The following is a 19,624-nucleotide window of genomic DNA, read 5'->3' on the forward strand; positions in this document are numbered from 1 at the left end:
CCGGCGCCTGCGTGTACAGCAGGCGGCCTGAGGCCACCCAGAGGGTGCGCGACAGTGTGAGCTGTTCCTGGGTGCCTGGGGTGAGGCCCACCCCAGGGGACAGGGCAGGCAGTGGATGAGCCCCTCTGATGTTTGTGTCACCCTGGACCCCTCATTCTGTCCACAGAGCCCAGGGGAGAAGATGTCTCGCTTCGGAGGCCTCATTGTCTTCTGGGGGCTGCTGGCGCACACCGTGGTCCGGCTGGAAGGCCTACCCCTGCTCCAGGGCCAGACCCTGCCTTTGTCACTGAACAAAGCCCCATCTTTGCCCCTGACCCAAGTCCAGTCCTTGCCTGTGAATCCAGTCAACACCTTGCCCCTGGACCAGGCCCTGCCCTTGCCTGTGAGTCCAGTCAACACCTTGCCCCTGGACCAGACCCTGTCCTTGCCCCTGGACCAGGCCCTGCCCTTACCTGTGAGCCCAAACCTCAGCTTGCCCCTGGACCAGACCCTGTCCTTGCCCCTGGACCAGACCCGGCCCTTGTCCCTGGATCAGGCCCTGCCCTTACCTGTGAGCCCAAACCTCAGCTTGCCCCTGGACCAGACCCTGTCCTTGCCCCTGGACCAGGCCCTGCCCTTACCTGTGAGCCCAAACCTCAGCTTGCCCCTGGACCAGACTCTGTCCTTGCCCCTGGACCAGACCCTGTCCTTGTCCCTGGATCAGGCCCTGCCCTTACCTGTGAGCCCAAACCTCACCTTGCCCCTGGATCAGACCCTGACCTTGCCCATGGACCAAGCCCTGCCCTTGCCGGTGAGTCCAAACCTCACCTTGCCCCTGGACCAGACTCTGTCCTTGCCCCTGGACCAGACCCTGCCCTTGTCCCTGGACCAGGCCCTGCCCTTACCTGTGAGCCCAAACCTCACCTTACCCCTGGATCAGGCCCTGCCCTTACCTGTGAGCCCAACCCTCACCTTACCCCTGGACCAGGCCCTGCCCTTACCTGTGAGTCCAAACCTCACCTTGTCCCTGGACCAGGCCCTACCCTTACCTGTGAACCAAAACCTCACCTTGCCCCTGGACCAGGCCCTGCCCTTGTCCCTGGACCAGGCCCTGCCCTTACCTGTGAACCCAAACCTCAGCTTGCCCCTGGACCAGACTCTGTCCTTGCCCCTGGACCAGACCCTGCCCTTGTCCCTGGATCAGGCCCTGCCCTTACCTGTGAGCCCAAACCTCACCTTGCCCCTGGACCAGACTCTGTCCTTGCCCCTGGACCAGACCCTGCCCTTGTCCCTGGATCAGGCCCTGCCCTTACCTGTGAGCCCAAACCTCACCTTGCCCCTGGACCAGACTCTGTCCTTGCCCCTGGACCAGACCCTGCCCTTGTCCCTGGATCAGGCCCTGCCCTTACCTGTGAGCCCAAACCTCACCTTGCCCCTGGACCAGACTCTGTCCTTGCCCCTGGACCAGACCCTGCCCTTGTCCCTGGATCAGGCCCTGCCCTTACCTGTGAGCCCAAACCTCACCTTGCCCCTGGACCAGACTCTGTCCTTGCCCCTGGACCAGACCCTGCCCTTGTCCCTGGATCAGGCCCTGCCCTTACCTGTGAGCCCAAACCTCACCTTGCCCCTGGACCAGACTCTGTCCTTGCCCCTGGACCAGACCCTGCCCTTGTCCCTGGATCAGGCCCTGCCCTTACCTGTGAGCCCAAACCTCACCTTGCCCCTGGACCAGACTCTGACCTTACCTGTGAACCCAAACCTCAGCTTGCCCCTGGACCAGACCCTGACCTTACCCCTGGACCAGACCCTGCCCTTACCTGTGAGCCCAAACCTCACCTTGCCCCTGGACCAGACCCTGACCTTGTCCCTGGATCAGGCCCTACCCTTACCTGTGAGCCCAAACCTCACCTTGCCTCTGGACCAGACCCTGACCTTACCTGTGAACCCAAACCTCACCTTGCCTCTGGACCAGACCCTGACCTTACCTGTGAACCCAAACCTCACCTTGCCCCTGGACCAGACCCTGCCCTTACCTGTGAACCCAAACCTCACCTTGCCCCTGGACCAGACCCTGTCCTTGTCCCTGGATCAGGCCCTGCCCTTACCTGTGAGCCCAAACCTTGCCTTGTCCCTGGACCAGACCCTGCCCTTGCCCATGGAACAGGCCCTGTCCTTGCCCCTGGAACAGGCCCTGTCCTTGCCGGTGAGCCCAGCCCTGCCCACAGATCCCACCAATCTTGCTGGAAGCTTGACCGATGGTGAGTCTCTGATGGTCTCCTTCCTATGTCCGTGTGTGCGTGCCTGTGTGGACACACGCCGTCACCTGTCTGCCCATGCAGTGGGGGGAGAGGCAGGGAGGAACAGAGCAGAGGGGCTGAGGTCTGGACTTGTGGGATCTGACCGCCAGAGACACTTGTACCCATTTCCAGCGCTCAGCAGCGGCCTGCTCACTGGGGATCTAGGCAGCACTCTGGAAAACCTTCCTCTCCTGGACGTCCTGAAGACTGGAGGCGCTTCCGGCGGCCTGCTTGGGAACCTCCTGGGGACAGTGACTTCACTGATTCCCGGGCTGAACAACATCATTGAGTGAGTGGACCTGAAATAGGGCTTGGTCCCACCAGGGACCCCAGCCTCAGGAAGAGTCCTGGAAGTGGCGGGGGGTGGACTGGGACTCAACCCGGAGCTCCTTCTGGAGTCGGGCTGGGGCACCAGCTCTGAAGTTCCAGCGTCCTCTTCAGTTCTCACGGCAGCCCTTGGAATCTGCAGTTCACGGAGCGGGGCCTGTGCTCGCGGAGCCCTCCCTCCCCGAAGTCCAAAGTCAAGGCCTTTTCTGCTCCACTCTGGTTGCACGTTCCTCCCGACCTGGGTAATCCCTTGGAACGCAGGCAGCCTTTTAATACAAGCGAGAGGGTGCTCCCTGCTCCCCCCAACTGGACCATCACCGCGAGGAAGGGCGAGGAACTCAGACGCTGTTCCCCACGAGACACCTGGGAGCTCACCAAGCCAGAAACACTCTTCGAGAGCTCAGGGCCCCGGGCTGGAGAGGCCTGGGCCCTTGGTTAGATCAAAGCCTTTTCCAAGAACCGCCCCTGCCCCCTGCCAGATGCTTGCTCCCTGACTTGGGTTTGATTTCCAAAGGCACGACACACTGGCCGGGTGACCGGACGACTGTAGGCAGCACGCGCAGCGACTCTGGGCTTGGTTCTCCACCTGTCAGGTGGAGATTCCGGCACCTGCAAAGAGTGCCGGGAGGGCTGGCTCAGGGAGGGCTGACTTCCACGCTTTCTTCACTCCCCCTGACTTCCTGCCCCTCGGTCCCCAGGACAAAGCCTGGGGACCAGCTGGCCACTGAAGGGCACCACAGGGGTGATTCCCACCCGTAAATGTCTGCCGGATTTGCTCCAGCCGCCCAGCCGTCACCTCCTCAGCCCCAGACCGCTCCATCACTCACTTAGCCATCCCTCCTCCCATCCCTCAACACGTGCCTCCGTCCACCCACCCACATAGCCACCTCCCCACCCCCCATCAAGCCACAGGGGCAACCGATACGGAGTAAGCATTTCCTTTGTCAGCCTCTGAGCTGGGACATAGCAGACAAACTGAGGGCAGACACAGAGCTGTCCTGGAATAACTCGTGGACTTGAGGTGAGGAGAGGGCCATGTGTGTGTGTGTGTGTGTGTGTGTGTGTATCTCACTGAAAGATGGGTGTGTGGCTCAGAACCCATGTGGCTTTTTGTCCCCCATCCCAGGCAGGCAGGTCCACTCTGGGCAAGGTGGGGTGCAAGGTGGCGTCTGGGTTTGGGATGGAGGAGCTGATGCTGCTCCTCCAATGTTGCCCCCTGAGCAGTATCAAGATCACGAACCCCCAGCTGCTGGAACTCGGCCTTGTTCAGAGCCCCGCTGGCCACCGCCTCTACGTCACCATCCCCCTGGGCCTGATCCTCAGAGTGAACACGTGAGTGGGTCCCCGGGGGCATGGGGCATGGCTTCCCTTGGGAGACCTTGGTGCCCGTAGGCAGCCAAGGGCTGGGTGTGGGAGTCCAACAGACATTTGCTGCTGTGCTGAGTGACACTGGGTCACCTGGGAAATGCATCTGATTTCCCCCACCGGGAAATTAGCCGAGTACAATGGTGAGCCCGGTGGGGTGAGGCTGGCGTGTCAGCCAAGGGGCAGTGCTGTCTGCCTGGAGCGTGGCGGGCCAGATGCCAGCGCGGCTGCCTCCCCCGCAGGCCCCTGGTCGGGAATCTGCTGAAGCTGGCTGTGCAGCTCAACATCACGGCCGAGCTCATAGTCGCCAAGGACAGCCAAGGCAAGACCCACCTGGTCGTTGGTGACTGCACCCACCCCCCTGGCAGCCTGGAGATCTCCCTCCTAAATGGGTAAGACTAGGGGGCGCCTTCTCGTGCCCGGAGACAATAGGATGGGATGATGGATGGGTTGCTGGACAGATAGACCAACGGGAGAAGGTGGGAGGTGATGGAACGACAAGGAGGTGGATCGGAGGGAGAGAAGGAGGAAGAAAGGGGTAGATATACGGATGGATGGATGGATGGATGGATGGGTGGGTGGATGGATGGATGGGTGGGTGGATGGATGGGTGGGTGGATGGGTGGGTGGGTGGGTGGGTGGATGGGTGGGTGGGTGGGTGGGTGGATGGGTGGGTGGATGGATGGGTGGGTGGATGGATGGATGGATGGATGGGTGGGTGGATGGATGGATGGGTGGGTGGGTGGATGGGTGGGTGGGTGGATGGATGGGTGGGTGGATGGGTGGGTGGATGGGTGGGTGGATGGATGGGTGGGTGGATGGATGGATGGATGGATGGGTGGATGATGGATGGATGGGTGGGTGGATGGATGGGTGGGTGGGTGGATGGGTGGGTGGGTGGATGGATGGATGGATGGGTGGATGATGGATGGATGGGTGGGTGGATGGATGGATGGATGGATGGGTGGGTGGATGGATGGATGGGTGGGTGGGTGGATGGGTGGATGGATGGATGGGTGGGTGGATGGATGGGTGGGTGGGTGGATGGGTGGATGGATGGATGGGTGGGTGGGTGGATGGGTGGGTGGGTGGATGGATGGGTGGATGATGGATGGATGGGTGGGTGGATGGATGGGTGGGTGGATGGATGGGTGGGTGGGTGGATGGGTGGGTGGGTGGATGGGTGGGTGGGTGGATGGGTGGGTGGAAAGATGGTTGGACAAATAGATGATGGGGGAAAGATGGACAGATAGTTTATGGACAGATTGATGGATAGGCAAATGGATGGATGAAAGTCGCCAATAATGAATTATATTATTACTATAATATTATTATTATTATATTGAATTAGACAACTCGCTGTCTGAGTTGAGGTCCCCTCTGTTCTGGGGCAGCGGGGCAGGGGAGGTGGTGGAGAGAGACAGAGGGCTTCCTGTGTGAGCTTGGATCATGCTTCTCCGGTCCGGGCCTCAGCTTACCGATCTGTCACGTGGAGCTCCATTGGGGTTGCTGACAGAATCCCCCACAATCATAGGAGTGAAGCGCTTTGGCCCTGCAAGGAGAGAAGTAGACACGGGAGCTGACTAGGTCATTTATCCCAGCCACCTGTCACTCGGGGAGACTGAGTCAGACGTAACGGCCCGAGTCGGCCACGTTGTGGCGTTTACTGAACACGGGCCTCGTGCTACATCCGTGTCCTCTCACTGAGCGCCACCCCAGCCCTCCACTAAGCCCTGTGCGTTCACGTGTGGGGTCTGCCGTCTGGGCCGATACCGGCACATCCCGGCACTGTTTGTGCCACGCATCCCTGCGTGCGCACTGCGGCAGGAGCGTCACTGCCCGAGACAGGGAGGGCCCCTGTTGTCGACCCGCACGTGGGGGTGGGGATGGGCATGGGGAGACCAGGCCGGCTTCAGGTCGGGGTGCCGGGACTGGGGGATTCTCCAGACCAACCCCAGGCCCCTGTGCGGCCCTGCGGCTCCTCTCTTCCAGAATGGCTCCTCTGCCCCTTCAAAGCTTCTTGAACAACCTGACGGGGCTCCTGACTAAAGTCCTCCCTGGGCTGATTCAGGGCCAGGTGAGTGGGCAGAGGTGCGACCCCTGGGCCTGGGTCTCAGAGCTTCCTAGGCCGAGAGCGCCTGGGCTGAGCCAGCGGGGCGGGGAGTGAGTCTCACCCATCCGTCCGTCTGTCTGTCTGCGGCCCCGTCTGCCCGCTTTCCTTCTTTCCTTCCTTCCGAATGCATTCGTTGGCTTCTGCTCTGGGGCAGGCCCCGTGCGTGTCCAGACTTGAGCTGAGACCCATGGGCTGGAGACGCTCCCTGTCCGGCCCCCCTCGGCCACAGCCACAGACAAGCAGGCTTCTGGTGAAGTGGGGGCGCCTCCCGTGACCAGAGCCTCACTCCTCCCGTCACCCCTCCCCAGGCGCCCAGCCAACCTGGAAGCCCTGTGAACGCGGGGCTTGTGTGGGGTCTGAGGCCCATTAGCCTGAGGGGTCGCCCCACGCCAGGCAGAGTCTCCCCAGGGATTCAGGGGTCCGTGCCACCCACAGGGCCTCCTAAGATGGCCCGCTGCCTAACTCCCGCCCTGCCCCGGCTCAGGTGTGCCCGCTGGTGAACGGGGTCCTGAGCCACTTGGACGTCAGCCTAGTACATGACATTGCCCGTAAGTGCCCGTTCCTAGGCCCGTTCCTGAACCTCCCCCCCGGGGCTGTGCCCCCACGGCCCCCGGGCAGCTGGCTCCCCCTGAGCTCAGGCCCCCTGCTTTGGGCTTCTCTTACACCCTGAATGATTCGAAGATTTTGAGGTACAGAGCCTGTCTCCCCCATCCACCCTGACACCTGGGCAGGTTGGTGGAACGCAGCCTGGCCCCTCCCAGGCCTGCCTGGGCATGGTTGGGGCTTGGACACCCATGCCCCACCCTCACTTGGGGGTGGGGGGAGGTGGGCTATCCCAGAACCCTTTACGTGGGGACCGTGATTCCAACCTTTTGTTGTTGCTCTTACAGACATGCTGATCAACAAACTAGAATTTGTCATTCGAGTCTAAGCCTTCCCAGAAGAGCCCTGGCCTCGGCTAAGCCAGTGAGTGGTGCTCCCCGCTCCCCAGGACTGGGGGACCCGGGTGTTCTTCCCCTAGGACAGGGCAGCAGGGGGTGGGACGGTAGCATCCAAAGGAAAAGACACACACAGACGCACAGAGAAGTCCACAGCAACGCTGACAGGGTGGAGGGACAGCAGTGCGTCCCCACAGAAACACACACACACGCACATGGACACCCGTGCAGCAGGCTCACCACACACGGGGCCACACGGACACACAGAGCCACAGACACACGCAGCCCGGGCCTGGGCCACCCTTGTGGCTAAGACAAACCCCCAGCTCAGGGTCTCAGCTTCCTCCTGGGGGGTGGTTTAATGATGAGCTGGCGCCTGGGCGAGTCACCCCCTCAGGCGTCCCTCCTGATTGGGATCTTCTCCTAACAGAGCCGTTCCTTGCTGCTGCGCCCACCCCCTCCCACCCAGCTTCCCGGGCTCCCAGAAGGCGGGCCTGTGTGATGGAAAGTGACAAGCTTCTTTCCAAGGAACCTGCACCCTTACCCTTCTCTCTGCCCCGCCCCCCCCCCCCCCAGCAGGTGTAACATCTCATCGCTCGAAAATAAAACTGCTCTGCTGCATCTGGGGCTTTGTCATTCTTCACCGTCACGAGGCTGGAAGGGCCCTGGCGTGGCTGGCCTCTGCAGACCGTTGGCAGTCCCGCGCAGCCCAGGGAGACGCGCAGAGGGGTGTGCAGTCAGAGCAGCCGCCCTGCGGCCCTGGGGGAGAGTAGACGAGGCGGTCGGCAGGCTGTCATATTCCAGGCACAGATGACAGCGCTCCAGGAGCCCGGGTGAGGTGGGCCTGCAGGGGTGAGTGGGGGAGGCGAGTCATCTCCCACGGCTCTTTGGCTCACTGGGCACCTGTGCCTCTCGCCTGATCTCTGTCTGAGATAAGGGTAAAAATGACGAAAAGGAAGCAGAGCGGGAGAACGAGCCAGGGCAGAGCGCTGATGCCAGAGGCTTGCGACAGGCAGGCAGGGAGAAGGGCAGGGCGCTGTGCGGGAGAGGAGCCCCGGTGCCCTCCCGCTTCGGGGGCAAGCCTGGTGTGCAGGACTGAGACGAGGAGGCAGGCCAGGGAATCGCGGCTGTGTGCGCACACAGGACGCGGGGAGAACCGGGGACAAGAGGAGAGCAGAGTGCCCCTCCCCGGGCTGGGGACGTTGGTGCCTCAGATACGAAACTCAGATGTGGCCTTTGCATGGGAATCTCAGAGGGCCAGTCCAACGCCCCCATTCCACAGGTGTGGATACCGAGGCCTGGCAGGGAGGGGGAGCCACAGAGCGACAAAAAGGCCCACAAAAGACTGGAAACATCACAGGCTTCACAGAAAACCCTGCCCCTGCTCACTGGGAGACCCCATCGACCTTGTGAGACTAAGCAGACACCACTTGGTGTTTCTCAACTCTTTCTGATTCCGAGAGCAATAAAGCAAGGATGGAGCCACGCCCCAGCCGCCATCCAACCTCTGTCTGCCCACTGGCGACCTCGCCCAGGGAGCCTCCCGTGGCTCAGGCTGCAGGAAGGTTTGCTGTGGGGGCCGCAGTGCACTCTGGGAGGGGGAGCATCTCCCCCTCTCACCGCAGGTCTCCGAAGGGAGGGTGAGAAGTGAACTCTCAGTGAGCGGCCAAGCAGGCATTGTGGCTGTCGACCTCGACAGCGACCTGGATGCAGGAGGAGCACCCCCCAGACAGGAAACCAGCAACGGGACTGACTGTGCTCGGGGAAAACCCAGGCATGGGGGCGGCGCTGAGAGCCCCCCTGCGTGAGGCCCCAAGCACAGGGACACACAGCTGGGACCACGGGCACCAGGCCTGCTGCCCGTGCCCAAGGCGCTGGACTGTGTTCCCGCCTGCACCCCACTCCGCCCGCCACCGCCCGTGTCTGGGTGCTGTTTGCACTCCTTGAAAACCCGAAGCTCACCATTCTGGTGAAAGCCAGTAGCCCCCAGGGGCTGGGGAGTGGGGGCAGCGGGGCTAAAGCATCCCCCAGCCCTCATTCCCAGGGAACGGTCATTATGTCGCCTGCCTGTTGGTTCCTGGGACAACCCCCTCCCCAGGTGGCTCCGAGTCACCCAGTGTGAAGAGCTCCCCCCGATATTTGTCAGAAACAGAGAGGATTGTGTAATACGGCAACACTGAAGCTGTGGCGGAACAAACAATAGACTAAAGACGAGCGAGCAGGAGAGATCTGGGGCACAGGGCATCCGTGTGCTTGCTGCGGTCAGCGGTGTCCTCAAGGTTCATGTCCTGGGAGCTTGGCTCCTGCAGTGACGGTGTTGGGAGGTGCTGTGGGTCCCCTAAGACATGGGCAGGAGCCACTGTGGTGCAGTGGGTCAAGCTGGTGCCTGCAATGCTGGCATCCCATATGGAAGGGAAGCCTGGGGCTTTCTCCAGGTCTCCTACGTGGGTACAGGGGCCCAAGCACTTGGACTGTCTGGTGGCAGAGAGCTGAATCAGAAGAGGAGCAGCCAGGACGTGAACCGGCGCCCATAGGGGAAGCCGATGCCACAGGTGGAGGCTTAGCCCACTGTGCCACAGTGCTGGCCCCACTTGGAGATTTTTGAAGCTCGATGCATTTGCCTGATTTCCATTACTATAATGAAATCATGGCGGCTGGGTACTTATGGAGAAAAGAGGTTTACTTAGTCAGCAATGTAAGAGGCTGGACGTCTACACCGTGTAGTACCGGCCCTGGGGAGCCCCTGGGTGGTGGCGTCACCTCATGGCAGATAGTACCGTGGCGCCAGAGCACAGGCACAGACAGGAAGCAGGAAAGACATTATTATTTTGTTTATTTGAAAAGCAGAGTTACAGAGACAAAGATCTTCCATCGGCTGGTTCACTCCCCAAATGGCTGCAATGGCCAGAGCTGCGCCGATCCGAAGCCAGGAGCCAGGAGCTTCTTCCGGGTTTCCCACGCGGGTGCAGGGGCCCAAGGACTTGGACCATCTTCTACTGCTTTCCCAGGCCATAGCAGAGAGCTGGATTGGAAGTGAAGCAGCCGGGACTCGAACCAGCCAGCGCTGCAGGCGGAAGCTTAGTCCACTACGCCACAGAGTAGTTATGTTATATTTTTTTGCAATCTTGTTTTCTAACAGCCGTAAGTGTCCTGGCTGAGTGAGGCAAGGAGCCCTCTGCAAATTCCACAGGCATGGAGGGAGCGTCTGTCCCTCTGTGACCCGTCCCCGGGGTGCGCTCGGCATGCCACCGCCCACCGCCCACCGCCCACCGCCCACCGCCCACCACAGCTTGATGTGGGAGTCATAGCCAGCCAGGCGCTTCCCTTACACGGAGAAGGTGCAGAGCAGGCTCGAGTGACAGGCGCCTCGGTCCGGCGGCCAGCGGGGCTTCGGTTGTGGGGGAGGGGTGCCGGTCTGGTCCCTCGAGCCATGGGGTCTGAGACACCCAGAGCTGAGGGCATGCCTCCGGGCCTTTGACCTTGGTGCTTAAGCAGAACAAAGGCGCACACAGGGAGTCTGGGAACCGTGTCCCCACACAAGGAGATAAGCCCGGTGCTGGCCACCTGCCCCCTTATCTCTCGCTGAGGCCATGCTCTGGGCCCAAGGCCCGGTCCGTGTGACCAGGTGGGGACCAGGTCATGCCCACAAGATGCGCTTTCCCAGGAGTGCACCCTAACCCTCACCAGGCCACAGGGCCTCTAGGGGGTGACTCCGGGGAGCGGGGTTCAGTGCTTCCTGTGCCGACTGCATGGTGAGAGGGGAGGTTGCTGTCCTCCTGCTGTGCCCGCCTTCTGTCCTTGGTGGCCAGAGGCGTTGCCATCCGGGTACTGCGATCCAGGTGGCCGTCCCAGCCCTGAGACCACTGCCTCGTTGGGCCCGGTAGTCCTTGTCGCCCGATCCCTCAGTGCTTTCAGCCTGTGTTGTCCTGGCCGGGAGGGGCAGCCACAGCCTGCACAGCTTTAATGTGTCAATCAAAGGATCTTGTGTCCCCCCCTCCCTGTGTGGGGATCAGGGCTGCCAGAACCACAGCCACCCCTGAGATGTGCACTCTGGAGGCAGCCACAGGGTCTGCGTCCTCCCCCACCAAGCCTGGCACCCCAACACAGGCTGCGGGGCCGCTGGGGTCAGTGTCCAGCTCCGCAGGGCAGCCCCGCCCACCACCAGGCGGTCCCGATGCCGCCTCTGCCATCGCTGCTTGAGTCCGTCACACCATCACTCAGGGCCCGTGGGCTGCAGGGAACAGGGCGCAGGGAGAGCCACCGCATTCCATGCTGCACGTCCGAGTGACGTCCACAGTGTTCTTCCCACCAGCAGCTGGGCAGCTGCAGGGTCCACTGGTCCCACCGGCATGACAGCACTGTGGCCTGAATAGGTGTTGAGGGCCGCAAGTCCCAGCAGGGGCCAGACCCAGGCAGCCCCTCGCCTGCGGCTGATGTGTCCCGTTTCTCCTCTTCGGACAGTTAAAGTCCTGCTGTGTCCTTAGCCCCAGTGTCTTCTGCGATTGTCCCCCAGACCTTGCCTTCTCTCACAGCCAGAGGACTTGGTGCCCTGTCCATTGATGTACCAAGTGGGTGACTATCGCCACCTGCTGGGCACAGACAGGATTGGCACAAGAGCTCCGTTCACACTCTGCTTTATTTATTTTTGTCATTTTCTTTGTAAGGCCGAGAAAAGAGAGATCTCCCATCCACTGTTGCATTCCCCAAGTGCTCGCAACAGCCACACCTGGGCCAGGAACCTAACCCTGTCTCCCACCAGGTTTCAGGGATCCAAGTACTAGAGCCATCACCTGCTGTCTCCTACAGTGTGCCTTAGTGGGAAGCTGGATCAGAAGCAGAGAAGCTGGGACTCAAACCCAGAGACTCCGATAGGCGATGCGGGCTTTCCTAGCAGCATCTTACCCTCCGCACTGAACGTCCGCCTGCACACTGCCTCTTGTGCGGTCTCTTGCTATGAGTGCCCACGTGCGTGGCGGAGATTTGTCCCTCCCAAGCAGGAAGCTGCTGCCACCGCCCTTCTCCTCACATGGGGACGCTGAGCTGGTCCAGTCACGCAGGTGCTGTTCTGCTGGCCTGCTGGCGAGGCTGAGGGCGACGGCCCAGGACTCGGCAGAAATGTAGCCACATCTGTTGGTGGCCATGAGCCACAAGGCTGTCACCACCAAGCGAGTTCAGCCCATGGGGCAGAGCGGGTCCAGGCCCACTGAGGAGGACTGGGGTGCGTGTATTTTTATTCGAGGCTGTTATGCACTAAGAGAGGACTTCACGGTGCTGACCTATGTAAGGTAAATTGGTTTGAAAGGGGAGAGAATGGACACACGTGCACACACACACACACGAAAGATGCCCAGCAGGAGTGGGCAGGGGCCCAGACGCGGGGCAGGGGGAGGGGAATGAGAGCGAGCACCCCACCACCTGCCCCAGTCCCGGTCTCCGGTGGGAGAGAGCTCCCCTAGTTGTCGGCCTCTGTGTGAGGTTGGGGGGGTGTCTTTGCAGGCTTTATGATACCTGCGTAAAATTCCGCGTGGAGCTTAATTTCCACAGTTCCAAGGCATCTTCCCTCTGGATGGGGCAAAAGCATCCCTGGAAAGGGGGTGTTTTGATTGACAAGTAGGAGAGAATTACACGTGGGTGGGGAGTAGTGGCTCCCAGCTACCTCCGGCACAGCAGATCCCACTCTAGCTGCCTGCCTAGCCCGTATCAGTCCCAGTCAGAAGGTGGCCATGTGCTAGCCAGACGGCAGCTGTGCCCGGTGGCCCCTTCTGCCTTCATTGAGCAGAGCCTTTCCGAGCCCAGCAACACCGTCAGTGGGCGTGTCCTTGGATCCTGCCCCATGTGGCCACAGGAGAGGCCAGCCCCACGCCTCCTCAGGCTTTCCCAGCCCCCTCTGGTCATCTGGCTACTTGTTGGTGGAGCCCACCAGTCCCTGGGGGCGGGGCGGGGCCTGACTGTGAATGCAGTCATAGCTTGCTGACCGAGCTCCGAGCTCCGTGGAGCCTGTCTGATTTTGCGTGTGGGGTTTGTACACAGCCCATGAGAGCTGTTTGCAGGATCACGCATGGGGGCTCAACCGTTAGCAAGCACTGCCCTTCGAAGGGGCTGTGTATTGCAGCCACCTCCGGCAACTCGTGTGCTGAAAGCCGAGGGGCGAGCGTGCGCCAGGGGCAGGGGTCTGTGGCCCCAGGGGCCGGCATGCAGGCCATGCAGCCCCGAAGCTCCCAACGGCAGTGCAGTAGGACACGATCTGAGTCCCTGTCCCACAGGGGATTGAGAAAAAGGCTTAGCCAGCTCAACACCAGGGCACCGATCTCCAGCATGGGGCGCCACCACCTAGGGGCGGTGATGATAACGGGCGCTACAGGGGCCGCGGGCAGAACCTCGGCACTCAGCCCCACACAGCCGGTGCCACGGGCAGACCAGCACCACCTGGGAGCAGTGGGTTCCCAGGGGCCCATGATGGGTTTCCTTGGCAACCCTACTTACTGCCCAACCCTGAAGCATCACAACACGGAGCACTGGCTACAGTCCTGGGGGAGGACTCAAAACATGCTTGCTCATTGCGTCTTGGCAGTGGAGGCTCCGTGGAAACTAGAATTCAGGCAAGAACTGGATGGGACAACCAGACAACACTGAACAGGGACCGGCATTGAGGTAGAGCAGGTAAAGCTACTCGACTCCCAGCTGCTCCACTTCAGATCCAGCTCCCTGCCAATGCACCTGGGAAAGCAGCGGAGGATGGCCCAAGTGTTCAGACTCCTGCCACCCACATGGGAGACCAGGATGAAGACCCCAGCTCCTGGGATTGGCTAGCGCCAGCCCTGGTCGTTATGGCCATTTGGGGAATGAACCAATGGATGGAAGATCTCTCTCTGTCTCTCCCTCTCTTTTCTGTAATTCTGCCTTTTAAATAAAATAAATCTTAAAAAAGGCAAGGGCTTTTGAATAACAATACAATTAATAAATTGCTTTTAAAATTTTTTTAAAGGAATACTGTGCTTCACGTTGAAATATTTTGGTATTTTCCAACTGATTTCTATTGTTGATTTCTGGTTTACTTCCACTGTGTTGTGAAAATGTACTTTGTATGATTCATATGTTTATATTTTTTAAAGATTGATTTATTTGAAAGAGTTACACACAGAGAGAAGGAGAGACAAACAGAGAGAGAGACAGAAAGAGACAGAGAGAGACAGAGAAAAAGAGAGACAGCGAGGTCTTCCATCTGCTGGTTCACTTCCCAATTGGCTGCAGCAGCCAGAGCTGCACCGATCTGAAGCCAGGAGCCAGGATCTTCTCCTGGGTCTCCCACATGGGTGCAGGGACCCAAGGACTTGGTCATCTTCTACTGCTTTCCCAGACCATAGCAGAGAGCTGGATCGGAAGTGGAGCAGCCGGGTCTCGAACCAGCGCCCACATGGGATGCGGTGGCTCTAGCCGCTAAGCCACAGCGCCGGCCCCCGTTCATGTGTACTAACTTGTGAAGGTGTGCTTCGCGCCCAGCACGGGGACTATCTTGGTGAGTGGGGGTGTTGGTAAAGTGAGCTGCACTGAGGCATTCGGCAGTGGGACACCAAAGTTAGCCAAGCACCGCCACGGAAGTCGCGTCTTCACTTCAGCAGTTGACTGTAACCCTGCGATTGGCAGGCGCGGCCACTGATCTGGGAAACGTGGTAGAGTCCGGAAGCCTTGGAATGGCCGGCGACCACGCACGCTCTTTCCCCCAGCAGTCCACAAAGGGCCCCCACACTCCTGCCTGCTTACCTGTGCTGTGTAGTGTACCACAGGGCCGGCGCGTGATCAGGGTTCAAGAAGCATAACCAGTTCTCACTGGCGTCAGCTGTTTCCTCGGGAAGCCTCTCCAGCTGATTACTTGAGCCCCATTCCATCACCGTAAGAGCAGGAGGGCACGGTGGTACCCCGTGTGCCATTGGTGTGGACAGGAAGTGGTGTGCACAGGACCCGGCACGCAGCGGGCACCCCCTGGAAGCCAGAGCCCCAGCAACTTTGTGGTCATGTCTTACAGCCATTCTACTCCTCTCCGTTCTGGGTGTTCCCCCAGCACAGCCCACGGCCCAGGCGCACGCTTGCCCGAGCCACAAGCCTTCGTCCTCAGCAAATCCTTCCACCTCCCTTGGCGGTGGGAGCGGCCGCAGCGCCAAGTCTGCCGCGAGCATCATCACTGCTTGCATGGCCGGCTTCCCTCCCCATCAAACCAGATGAAGGCAGAGGCCGGTGTGGGGGTGGGGTCCCTCCAAGTCCTGCTCTGTGGGCTTCCTCAGGGCTGAACTTGGGCAGGGGTGGGCAGGTGGCTGGGGTCAGATGAACCCAGATGCAGAGGACTGGAGAAAGCTGCCCCTTGGCCTCCTGGCCGAGAGCCCAGCCGTGATCTAGGACTCCAAGCACCCACAGGCAGAAGCGCGTGCCGAGGTGCCTGGGGGCAGGGCACAGCCGTGCAGCGGCCAGTGAGGTGGGCAGATGGAGGCACAGGCAGACAGGCAGCGCCGTGGAAGGGAGACAGAGGGGTACACAGAGCGTGGGCTGTGGCAGGTTGAGCTGGCATGAAAGGCCACCCACGAGGGAGACCCGGGTGGAGCTCCTGGCTCCTGGTTTCAGTGTGGCCCAGGACTGGCCATTGTAGTTATCTGTGGAATGAACCGAAATGAGGAGGCCTGGGCTGGGGGAAGAAGGGGGTGGGTGAGGGGCTTCTAGGGACGTCACCTGTTTGAGGACTTGGGCACCAACTGAGCACAAACAAATGTGAAGCCAGGCGCACTCTGCTGGAAACGTGGGCACAGTGGGGGCTGAAGGGAGCTGGGTGGGCTGGGGGCGAGGCAATGAGAGCCATTGCAGGGGCCCCACCTGTGCCCTGGCAACCCCTCCCTGTCCCAGGGCCTGGGCCCCTCACCTGGGCAGCCTGGTGACTGCATGACTAAGTCAATGTTAGCACAGAAACCGACCTTGGGATGACCTCGGGGAGGTGCCCCTGCTTGGCCTCAGGGAGGCCGTGGGGGTTGGAGAGCTCATTTTGTCTGGGCTTTGGCCTTGGCCGGCCGGCGGACACAGCTGCCCACATGGTAAGAGATGCCACACGGTAAGAGACGCGGGCTCCGGCTCCCATACACTCAGAGGGGACAAAGGCACATCTGGTTTGGTTCTGTTCTGTTTTTTTTTTTTAAATATTCATTTATTTATTTGAAAGGCAGGGTGACAAAGAGAGGAAGAGAAAGAGATCTTCCATTTGCTGATTCACTCCCCCACATGGCCACAAGAGCCTGGAGAAACTCCATCCAGGTCTCCTACGAGGGTGCAGGGGCCCAGGCACTGAGCCGTCCTCCGCCGCTCTCCCGGGTGCAGTGACAGGGAGCTGGATGCGAAGTGGAGCGGCCAGGACTCTCCAGGGTGGGTCGCAAGCTGCAGCTCAACCGGCTGCCCCACAACGCCGGCCCCCACAAAGGCATCTCTTGATGCGTCCTGCCTAGCTCAGTGTGGAGTTTTCTGGAAGCATGGCTGCCTGCCATGGGTGGCAGTGGGACAGGGATTGGCCTGCCGCCTGGCTCGGTCCTGGGGACGATGGCAAAGGAGGGCTGGCCCTGAGCGCAGGGGCTCCGTGCTGTCCAGCCGCGCTGCATGCCCTGTGCCCTGTGCCCTGTGCGAGGGCGGAGCAGGCGCCTGTGAAGGGCTGGCTGCGCCCCCTAGCCCCTTGCTGTTTTCCTGAGGGCTTTGGAAAAGGGATGGCACCTCTCCCAGCCCCTCCCTGGCCATCTGTGTCGCTGTGTCGGTGCAGGAGGGAGTGGGCGCACTGAGCCCAGTTCTGTCACCTGCTGTCGGTCATCGCGATAGTCCTGTTGTCACCTGTATTCATTGGACAGGTTTTTTCACTAAGGCTAGTGAGACACGGCCTCCTGTACGGAACCCAAACTCACTTAAGCTTGCAGAAGTGATTTCCTTTATGCAAGTGTGTGGAGTAAAGCATAATCCCACAGGCGGACGGCGTGTGAGGCAAAGGCGGGGTGACAGGGGACACACGCCCCAGAGGCTAGCGCTCCAGGGGAGTCCGGGAGGCCCCGGGGCGGACCTGGGAGCTGCGAGGCCAGAGCCTCGGTGCACCTCCGTTTCCTCCTCTGCTCCAGGGACAGTGAAGCCGCAGGCTCCAGGCGCCTCCTGGCAGGTGGTGAGCGCCCAGGAGGGGGCGGCTCCTGCTCCTCCCAACACCACCTTAGACCCCAAGATTATGTTCCCAGCCAAGTGTGTGCAAGCTGAGCGGGGAGTGTGTTGTGTGTGTAGAGTGGTGTGCATGTGTGTGTGTGCGGGGAGAGCCTCTTGGGGTGTGCGTGTGTACATGTGTGTGTTGTGTGTGTGTATGGAGCCACCTGGGGTGTCCGTGTGTGCATGTGTATGTGTGCATTGCATGTGTGTATCTGAGGTGTGTATGTGTGTTGTGTGTGTGTATGAGGGGATCTGTGTGTGTGTATGAGGGGGTCTGTATGTGTGTTGTGTGTGTATGAGGGTATGTGTGTGTATGAGGGGATCTGTGTGTATGTTGTGTGTGTATGAGGTGTGTGTGTGTATGAGGGGATCTGTGTGTGTGTTGTGTGTGTATGAGGTGTGTGTGTATGAGGGGATCTGTGTGTGTGTTGTGTGTGTATGAGGTGTGTGTGTGTATGAGGGGATCTGTGTGTGTGTTGTGTGTGTATGAGGTGTGTGTGTGTATGAGGTATGTGTGTGTATGAGGGGGTCTCTGTGTGTGTTGTGTGTGTATGAGGGGGTCTGTGTGTGTTGTGTGTTGAGGTGGGTGTGTGTGTATGAGGGTGTGTGTGTGTGTACGTTGCATGTGTGTATATGAGGTGTGTATGTGCATTGTGTGTGTATGAGGTGTGTGTGTGTATGAGGGGGTCCGTGTGTGTATTGTGTGTGTATGAGGGTGTGTGTGTGTATGAGGGGGTCCGTGTGTGTATTGTGTGTGTATGAGGGTGTGTGTGTGTATGAGGGGTCCGTGTGTGTTGTGTGTTGAGGTGTATGTGTGTGTATGAGGGTGTGTGTGTGTGTACGTTGCATGTGTGTATATGAGGTGTGTATATGCATTGTGTGTGTATGAGGGGTCCGTGTGTGTTGTGTGTTGAGGTGGGAGTGTGTGTATGAGGGTGTGTCTGAGGTGCGTGTGTGCATTGTGTGCGTGTCTGAGGTGTGTGCGTGTGTGCAGGGAGAGCCAGTTGGGGTGTGAGTGTGTGCTCCTGCATGTGTGTGTGCACACGTGTGTGCTGGGTGTGGGGGAAGGGCGCTCACTTCGCGGGCCTCGAGCCTCTGCACCCTCACACACTGGCCTGGCCATGGGAGCGGCCTTCCAGGTGGGCACACTCGTTTCCTTGCTTCTGGCTCGTTCTCTGTCTCCCCGGGGAGGCTGGGCGTGGCAGGTGGGCACGGCTGGTCTGTTTCCTTCCTGCCGTGTCAAAGGCACCCAGAACCGCATCCATGCACAGACCGCATGGCGTGCGTGTGTGTCGACTGACTCACGGACCCGTGGGCTGACGGCATCTGTCTCTGCCCCAGCCCTGCTATGGAAAATGAGTGAGATACGGGGGCGTGGACCCCTGACACCGGCCAAGGCCGCCCACAGCGGGGCCTCAGGCTGTGGGGCCGCTGCTGGGGCCTCCCCACCCTGTGAGCCAGACGGGACAGAGGTGGGGTGGGGCTGGGGCTGCCTGGGAGTCTGTCTGCCAGGATGCCTATGTGGGGACGGTGTGGCTAACCCTCAGCGCGCCTGCGCACTGCAGCTCCACCCTGAGGGACTCAGCTGCCCAAGGACCCCCAGCACAGCTGCACCTGCTCCTAAGGAGAGACAGCCGCTCCGAAGGGAGGGCTCTCCAGCGCCCTGGACAGCCTGTGGCGGGGGTCTGCTCTCTGCAGTCACAGCCGACACCGTGGGTAACAGCAGGGGCGGCAACAAGGCCTGAAGCCGAACAGGAAGTGCCCCCCCACCCCAGGGCCCGGCTCTGCACTAAGTGAGCTCTCCCCGCTCAGCTCCCCAGCAGGCTCCTGCAGGGTTAAGCAAGTGCAGGCCTGGGAGCAGGATCTGCCTGCATGGTTGTGCTTCCTGCGTCCTTGGTGCCAAAGGCTGGGGCCCACAGCCCCTCTGCCAGGCCCAGAGAGGTGAGGACACTTGCCCAAAGCCGCACAGCAGGGGCAGATCAAGGTCTGTGTGTCCAGCTGCTGATCCCTGTGCTCTCCACAGACCCCCAGTGGCCATCCAAGGGATGGACAAAGAGAAAGGAGTCCGAGAAAGAGGGAGAGAGACAGGCCAGGGACAGAGGAGGAAGGAAGGAGACAGAGAGAAGGGGATGGAGAGAGAGAGAGAGGGAGAGAGAGGGAGACGTGGAGAAAGCAGAGAGGAGAGGGGGGCTCCGGAAGAGCTGGGGTCAGAGGTTAAAGACAAGCGGGGACCTCACGGCCCAGCCGTGGGATCAGAACAGACTGTCCCCTCCCTGGGGGACGCTCCGCAGTGGCCTGCTGCATTCTGGGACGTGCAGAGGCTGCCAGGACTCCAGCCCCACGTGGGGTCTGCTCTCATCCTCACCCTGTTGCCCTCCCAACCCCAGCCCAGCCCTGGG

At 60.6% G+C, this 19,624-nt stretch overlaps 1 protein-coding gene across 1 annotated transcript; it reads left to right on the forward strand.

The window, feature by feature from the left end:
• The first annotated feature begins 181 nt into the window (after positions 1-181).
• BPIFA1 (BPI fold containing family A member 1) lies at positions 182-7,012 on the forward strand. Its single transcript, XM_062202338.1, has 8 exons — positions 182-254; positions 2,151-2,237; positions 2,409-2,565; positions 3,828-3,935; positions 4,211-4,360; positions 5,961-6,045; positions 6,566-6,629; positions 6,972-7,012. Exons 1-8 carry the CDS (start codon positions 182-184, stop codon positions 7,010-7,012), a joined length of 765 nt encoding a protein of 254 aa, XP_062058322.1.
• Positions 7,013-19,624: the final 12,612 nt, after the last annotated feature.

Source organism: Lepus europaeus, chromosome 10 (genome assembly GCF_033115175.1).
Source record: "Lepus europaeus isolate LE1 chromosome 10, mLepTim1.pri, whole genome shotgun sequence".
Classification (NCBI taxonomy): Eukaryota; Metazoa; Chordata; class Mammalia; order Lagomorpha; family Leporidae; genus Lepus; species Lepus europaeus.